This window comes from Rhinopithecus roxellana, chromosome 15 (genome assembly GCF_007565055.1).
Source record: "Rhinopithecus roxellana isolate Shanxi Qingling chromosome 15, ASM756505v1, whole genome shotgun sequence".
Classification (NCBI taxonomy): domain Eukaryota; kingdom Metazoa; phylum Chordata; class Mammalia; order Primates; family Cercopithecidae; genus Rhinopithecus; species Rhinopithecus roxellana.
In genome coordinates this window covers 19,800,235-19,809,004 of record NC_044563.1, presented here as the reverse complement: position 1 = coordinate 19,809,004, position 8,770 = coordinate 19,800,235, and the positions used below count along the sequence as shown (strand labels likewise).

General features: G+C 42.2%; 1 protein-coding gene across 1 annotated transcript; it reads left to right on the top strand.

Moving 5' to 3' along the window:
• Window positions 1-612: 612 nt before the first annotated feature.
• LOC104679442 (olfactory receptor 5AN1) lies at window positions 613-1,549 on the top strand. The gene is given in 2 exon segments (XM_010385015.2): window positions 613-684; window positions 686-1,549. Coding segments are annotated over 2 exon segments (936 nt in total).
• Window positions 1,550-8,770: the final 7,221 nt, after the last annotated feature.

Sequence of the window (8,770 nt, the reverse complement as noted above, 5' to 3'; positions counted from 1 at the left end):
AACCTCAGCCTCCTAGGTTCAAGTGATTCTCCTACCTCCCAAGTAGCTGGGATTACAGGCCTACACAACCACGCCCGGCTAATTTTTGTATTAGTAGAGATGGGGTTTCTCCACGTTGGCAAGGCTGGTCTCAAACTCCTGACCTCAGGTGATCTGCCCACCTCAGCCTCCCAAAGTGCTAGAATTACAGGCATGAGCCACCGCACCTGAACTAAGCTTTCATAAGTTTAAAGCAACAGTTATATAATTAATCATCAGAGGTATTTTTTAAGAAAAACGATTACCTTAATTAGTGATCTTTACCTTATACATAATACTCTCACCATTTCTGTAGCATATATTTTTTAAATTACCAGTCAACTTTTTAAATATATTTTTTAATTATCATGATACTCCATGAATTAATCAAGAACCTGAAGCATTGTGCAGGTACATGCTGACAATTCAAGAAGAAAAGTTGGGGTCTTTCCATCAGAAGAGTGAAACATTTCTCTTTTTCCAGTGCTTGTTGGAGGAACAGACGTACACATATGAAGATGGTAATGTTATCACTTCACCTGAGTTAGCAATCCATTCTCTTGTCTCCTTTCTGATATTAGGAGCACCGAGCCAATGACTAGGGGAGGAAATATTACAGAAATCACATATTTCGTCCTGCTGGGATTCTCAGATTTTCCCAGGATCAGTAACAGTGCTCTTCACTACATTCCTGGTGATCTACATTACATCTCTGGCCTGGAACCTGTCCCTCATTGTTTTAATAAGGATGGATTCTCACCTCCATACACCCATGTATTTCTTCCTCAGTAACCTGTCCTTCATAGATGTCTGCTATATCAGCTCCACAGTCCCCAAGATGCTCTCCAACTTCTTACAGGAAGAGCAAACTATCACTTTTGTTGATTGTATTATTCAGTACTTTATCTTTTCAACAATGGGACTGAGTGAGTCTTGTCTCATGACGGCCATGGCTTATGATCGTTATGCCGCCATTTGTAATCCCCTGCTCTATTCATCCATCATGTCACCCACCCTCTGTGTTTGGATAGTACTGGGAGCCTACATGACTGGCCTCACTGCTTCTTTATCCCAAATTGGTGCTTTGCTTCAACTCCACTTCTGTGGGTCTAATGTCATCAGACATTTCTTCTGTGATATGCCCCAACTGTTAATCTTGTCCTGTACTGACACTTTCTTTGTACAGGTCATGACTGCTATATTAACCATGTTCTTTGGGATAGCAAGTGCCCTAGTTATCATGATCTCCTATGGCTATATTGGCATCTCCATCATGAAGATCACTTCAGCTAAAGGCAGGTCTAAGGCATTCAACACCTGTGCTTCTCATCTAACAGCTGTTTCCCTCTTCTATACATCAGGAATCTTTGTCTATTTGAGTTCCAGCTCTGGAGGTTCTTCCAGCTTTGACAGATTTGCATCAGTTTTCTACACCGTGGTCATTCCCATGTTAAATCCCTTGATTTACAGTTTGAGGAACAAAGAAATTAAAGATGCCTTGAAGAGGTTGCAAAAGAGAAGGTGCTGCTGAATTTACAGATTCTGAGACTTCTGCCAGATATGTCCCATCAGAATCCCCTTCGCCCACAAAACATCATCATGAATGGACTAACAAAAATCATACTCCCTACTGCCTTTGGACAAAGAAGGCTTGATTTGATGCAGAAAATATGCCAATATGGACCAACGGGTGACTTGATGCCACAGACATCAGGATCTTTAGGTCCTGGAGGTTCATTATTTTTATCCTACATCAGGTGTGGCCTCATCATTTATTAATCTATCCAAAAGTATTTGTGAAACAACAAGATTTAGAAATCTTTTGTTTCTTTTGGCTTCTCAGATCAAAGATGGTTCAATGTTAGGACTTTGCCACTAGAGAAATGAGGCCTGGCACAGACCCCCAAGAGTTTAGAAACATCATCTCCCATATATGCTGATACAGCATAATAAAGACATGGTGGTAACCATTGACTATTCTGTTTCTGGACAGGAGAGAATAAACAGACAGAGGGGTTCTGCCACTGGAAAGGGAAAAAAAGCAATATATTGGCCTAGTTGTGTCTTTAAGAAAGAGCAGCCTGAGATAGCTGCAGATTGCCTAAGACCTCTCTCAGCACTAATCATCTAATACATTTTTGGCAATTTCCTTGCCTACACCAGCTGTAGCATAAGGAAGAAGGAGGTGATTTTAATCATGAAGTGGGATAGAAACAAGGATATGGTCCCTCCAATGACATGTACTTTTGAGTCTGATGATTTGATTTCTTGTATCTAGAGTATAGTGGGAAATTATAATGGAGATGATATTTAACGTTCACAGCCAATAGTAATATCTGATACTGTGGGACTCAAACCTTCCTTTTTCTCCCCCATTAAATTTAGAAAATTTACTCTTGACTGGGTAACTATTGAATCCAGGAGAGATGAAAGAAACATGAGTCAAAAGTATCACAGTCAAGCTCAACCTAGACAAGCTAACCTGCAGTCATGTTCGGAGAAGTCATGCATTTAAGCCTACTCTACACTAGCCAGTCCCAGCTGATCTCCAGGTGATCTGAGGAGATGTGAATGACAATAAATGAATGTCGCAGTCAGCACTGGATTTTGTGATTTGTTATACAGCAGTAGTTAACCAATATACTTCGTAATTTAAAATTAAAAATTTTCTCCTAGACCAAACTGCCTGGCTTCAAATTCAGGCTCTTCCACTCCCAAGCTGTGTGATGCTGGGCAAGCCACATAATCTTTTGTGCCTCAGCTTTCTCATTTGTAAAATTGAGGTATTATATATCTATTTTGGAGTTGTTTAGGATGATTGAACTGATACTTATTGAAAACTCAGAATAGGGACCCCAGCATATAATAAACGCTATTCATGAGTCATGTATTATTATTTATTGAGTGCTTTCTATGTTCAAAGAATTTAAATGGCTTCAGTTGAGCTACGTTTTATTGTTATACCAACTTCATAGATGAATAAACTGAAGCCAGAGGAATTAAGAAACACAGTTAGTAAGCGAAGGATGGGAATCCAAACTAACACTGCAGGTATCAAAGCCTCCTCCCTTCTTCAATACCCCTTAATGTGTAAGGTGCCAAATTGCTTATTAATATACAAGGTAAACACGAATAAAATAAAGCATTATTTGTGAGATGCAGCCAATGCTAATATCAAAAGTAACAATCTTCTGAAAAGCAATACAATAAAGTAACAAAGGTGTTAATTGGGAAAAAAATTGAAAAAAGAATGCCAATTCAAACCTTAAGAAAATTAGGGGAGCAGTGGGCAAGATGGCTGACCAGAAGCAGCTGGTGTGTGTAGCTGTCATGGAAAGGAACACAAGGGGTGAGCATTAGGTCTTTGCAACCCTCAAGTCAAGAGATCTCCTTGTGAACCCACTCCACCAGGGCTTTCAGTCTTAAGTCTACCACACAGAGCTATGTCAAGTCTTGGCAGAGCAGCCACTCAGTCATGCATGGAGACTTCAGCCTTAGATACTTGGGCTTTCTGGTAAAAGTAGCTGCAGCTCCAGCAAAGTTGGAGGTTAGACTCCTGTATATACCCCTAGGAAAGAGGCTGAATCCAGGGAGCTTAGCAGCAACTACCGACAGGCCCCCCTTCCATGGCACCTCACAAGATAAGATCCACTGGCTTGGAATTCCAGCCAGCTACCAGTAGTGGCATTGCACCTCCCTAAGAAGGAGCTCAAAGGGAAGAGCTGGGCTGTCGTCTTTGCTGCTCAGATGCCTTAACTGTTCCGGACTTTGGGCTTTGAAGAATCCGAGCTGACCCAGGGTGGAAGAGAAACCCCAGCCTAGCACAGCACAGCTGCTCTACCCAAACATAGCCAGACTATGCTTTAGGTGGGTGTCCAATCCCATTCCTCCTCACTGGGCAGGACTTCCCAACTGGGGCCTGCAGCCACCCCCACCGAGCTCTCCAGTTGGCAAAGATTTGAATTATCCCTGAGATGGCACTCCCAAAGGGAGAAGAGGGTTACCATCTTTGCTGTTTTGGTGACTTAGCAACTCCAGCCTTTGGGCTTCAAAGTGTCTGAGGCGACTGGAGACTGAAGTAGACCCCCAACACAGCACAGCTGTTCTACCAAAATGTGGCCAGACTACTTTTGTAAGTGGTTCCTGATCCTGTTCCTCCTCACTGGGTGGAACCTCTCAACTAAGGTCTCCAGCCACTTCCTACAGCTGCTTTGGGACCAGAAAAATGTGCATACCTCCCTCAGAATAAGCTCTCAGAGGAAGGGACAGGCCACTATCTTTGCTGTTTCATAGCCTTCACTGGTGACACCTCCAGGTTCTGGGAAATCTGAGGTGACTAGGTGCTGGAGCAGGCCCCAAGCATATAACAGCAGCCCTATCTATGGAAAAGTGGCCAGAATGTTACGTAGGTTTCCATTCCCATATCTTCTCACCAGGAAGATCCTCAGGCCTGGGCCTCCAGCCACCCCCAGCAGAGCTATCCAGCCAGTACCAAATCAGCAACTCCCTAGACAGAGCTTCCAGAGTCAACTGAAAGCTTCTATGCCACTGCCTCTGCAGCAGAACCGCCCTGGACACCCTCAGACTAATGAAGGAGCAAAGACACTAAGTTCCTTATCCACACCTCTAACAATCTGCAGTCAACCCAAAGAGAAGAGGCTGGTCTGTCTCCCACGGGTCCCACACACCCCCCACCACTCATCACCAGACAGAGAGCCCCTGGCTTGGGCCCACAATGCATACACTCCGTTTTGGACTGGCTGCACTGAGTGATTGCTGACCTGCATCTTTCTGGGGTGGAGCCCCCAGGAGTCAAACAAGTGACCATTAGCCGCAACCATTACTAAGATCTCTTCCTCTGCTGTCTTTAAGCTGGGGAAGGAACATAAACACAGAGATATCCCCAGAGCTGCAGTGGGCAGCCCAGGAGTGCTGAATCAGGAACTACAGCCAGCACTCAGTGGGAGAGGAACCCACACTTTCAGAGCACTGACAGGGTACACAGCTGCAACTGTAAGGAAACATAGGGGAGCCACACAACAGAGCAAGAGTCTTCCAGCTGGCCTGTAAGCCTAGATATCACCTGCTGAATCACACCTCAAAGCTTCAACACCAAAAATATCTCACTAACACGTCCCCTTCTGAAACCAGAGATAAGAAGTGAGCTTCAAATAAAGACCCTACACAAGGCTTGGTCCAGTGAAAACATCTAGAAAAGAAGTTGATTGACTCTATTCAAACTACTCTGCAGTTAAAGAAACACCCACATACAGAGATGAGAAAAAAACCAATGTAAGAACTCTGGTAACTCAAATGGCCAAAGTATCATATGTCTTCCAAATGATCACAGCAGTTCTCCAACAAAGGTTCTTAACCAAGGCAAACTGGCAGGAATAGAATTCAGAATATGTATAGAATGCAGAATATGTACAGAAATAGAATTCAGAATATATATAGAAAAAAAATCATAGAAATTCAGGAGGAGAGCAAAATCCAATCCAAGAAAAATAAGAATCACAATAAAGTGACACAGAAGCTGAAAGAAAAATAGCCAGTATAAAAAAGAACTTAGTGGGTCTGACAGAGCTGAATAACACAATGCAAGAATTCCACAATGCAATCACAAGTATTAAGAGCAGACTAAACCAAGCTGAAGAAAGAATCTCAGAACTTGATGCTGATTCTCTGAAATAAGACAGTCAGACACAAAGAGAAAAAAAAAAGAAATGAACAAAGCCTCCAAGAAGTATAGGTCATGTAAAGAGGCCAAATCTACAAGTAATTGGCATCCCTGAAAGGGAGGGGAAGAAAGAAAATAACTTGGAAAATATATTTCAGAATATTGTCCATGAAAATATCCCCAAACTTGCTAGAGAGGACAACAGTCAAATTCAGTAAATACAGAGAAGTCCTGTAAGATTCTACACAAGAAGATAATCACCAAGACACATAATCATTATATTTTCCAAGGTCAAAATAAAAGAATGTTAAAGGCAGCTAGAAAGAAAGGGTAAGTCATCTACAAAGGGATCCCCATCAGGCTGACAGCAGACCTCTCCACTGGTACTCTACAAGCCAGAACAGATTGGGATTTTATCTTCAACATTCTTAAAGAAAATAATCTTCAACCAAGAATTTCATATCCAGCCACACTAAGCTCCTAAGTGAAGGAATAATACAATCCTTATCAGATAAGCAAATGTTGAGGGACTTCATTACCACCGGACCTGACTTACAAGATCTTGAAAGCAGCAGTAAATATGGAGAGGAAAAACTGCTACCAGCTAATACAAAAACACAGTTAAACACAGAGACCAGTGTCACTATAAAGCAACCACACAAACAAGTAAAAATAATAACCAGCTGATGGCACAATGACAGAATCAAATGCACACATATCAATATTAACCTTGAATGTAGAGGGGCTAAATCCCCCACTTAAAAGGCACAGAGTGGCAAGTGGGATTAAAAAGCAAGACCCAATGGTATGCTGTCTTAAACAGACCCATCTCACATGTAAGACACACATAGGCTCAAAATAAAGGGAAGGGGAAACTTCCATGGCTGATTTGTTACTGCTGTTGCCAAATGTCACAGATTGAAAGAACCAAAATTGTGAAAATTTCTATTCTAACCAATTAATGTATGAACTACGTGAAATACCAGTCAAAATCACAACATACTTGCTTTTGGAAACTAAAAGTTGATGACAAAGTTAATACAGAAAAGAGCAAAGTATATCCAAGGTATTCTTGCCCTTACAAATATCAATGTATTCAGAAGCTCTATAAGTGACATAAGCAAGATGGCGAGTCAGGGATCTCAACCCTCATTACCCACAGAAAACAATTGGACGGCTATCTGTGCATGAAAATTGCTCTAGGAAAGTTCTGGAGTCCAGTTAAGAAGCTGCAGCAACACAGTGATGACAAGAGAGTGAACATGTTAGTCAGAGTTCTCCAGAGAGACAAAACCAGTAGGATACATCAGAGGAGTTCCTGAATTCCTTAAAATTGTTGGGAAAATATTCTATACATATGCATCTTTTTTGATGAACGGTTTACATCATTTGGATTCACAAGAAGGACCATGAGATAACCACTGTGATAGCTCTAGGCTGTTCTCTTGTAGGCTTTTCCTTTTCACATGTCTATGTGTTATCTACACAGAGTTTGGTTCTTTTGTTTTAATATTTGTGTGTATGTTGAGTATTCTTTGTTCTTTTAAACAAAGGTAAGACTAGACTTTCTCTGAATATGCTATTTTGCAACTAGTTTTTTTCCCACAAAAGATGGCCTTCCAGATCAGCACATAAGTATAAACATTTTTAATGTTTGCATAGTATCCCTGCTTAATATTACATAGAGTAACTGGGTCATAATTATTTAATCAGTACTCAAAAACATAGTATGAGTGCAAAAAACGTTCACTGATTTGGACAGAAAGATTGTGTTATGGAAAGTTAGGAGAAACAGGATATGTGAAAGTGAGGAATTCAGAGGAACCTCTATAGGTCACCCCCTTAGGGAAAAAAAGACAAAATAAGGATTGGTAAGCTGCAGAATGTTTAAATTTGTTACCACCAAAGCTAAAAGTACAATTTGTGCAGAAGGAGTTACTGATGCAGCTAAGGCTATCCTGCATCTATGCTCCAGCTTCCAGGACTCCTCCCTATGCCAGAGATATTAAAATAACAGAGAAAACAACAACCTACAAATAAAGGATGTAAAATAAATCATAATGCAAGGCAAGGCCACATGTAGTCTAGCTAAGCCCATCTTGAGGGAAGGTCCAGGGAAAAATTTGGAAAAAATTATAGGATAGGCAACAGATAAAGGTATGAAGTCATAAAGGAAAGAATTTGAGCAACATATTAAAGAGCAGTACTAGTAACTGCCCTGGGTGTGCCTGCCTACCAGACACCCAATCTTGCAAGACTGACATTAAAAGTCTTGCTTCCACTGTTCTTTGTGTCTCCAAGTCCATTCTTTGAGTTTTGATGGGTGAATGTGTTTCTTGCAATCACTTTCTAAAGAAGGCATAAATGAATATTGCTGCCATTCTCGAGCCTCTGTCCCTGTGATCCACCTCTAGCCTACATGCCTTGTTCTGACCAAACAGAAAAGAAGGTTGAACTCCAGGGAATAAAAAAGCATGGTGGACTTCCATTCCAAGATGGCTGAATAGAAACAGCTCTGGTCTGCAGCTCCCAGCGTGATTGATGCACAAGATGGGTGATTTCTGCATTTCCAACTGAGGTACCTGGTTCATCTCATTGGGAATGGTTAGACAGTGGGTGCAGCCCATGGAGGGTGAGCCAACGCAGGGCAGGGCATCACCTTGCCTGGGAAGTGCAAGGGGTTGGGGGATTTCCCTTTCCTAGCCAAGGGAAGCCATGATCAACTGTACCTGGAAAAATGGGAAACTCCCACCTAAATACTGCACTTTTCCAATGGTCTTAGCAAACGGCATATCAGGAGATTATATCCCGCACCTGACTTGGTGGGTCCATGCCCAAGGAGCCTTGCTCACTGCTAATGCAGCAGTCTGAGATTAACCTGCGAGGCAGCAGCCTGGCTGGAGGAGGGGCGTCCATCATTGCTGAGGCTTGAGTAGGTAAACAATGCAGCTGGGGAAGCTCAAACTGGGTGGAGCCAACCACAGCTCACCCAGGCCAGCTGCCTATGTTGACTCCACCTTGGGGGCAGGGCATAGCTGAACAAAAGGCAGCAATTTCAGCAAAGCCTCAATT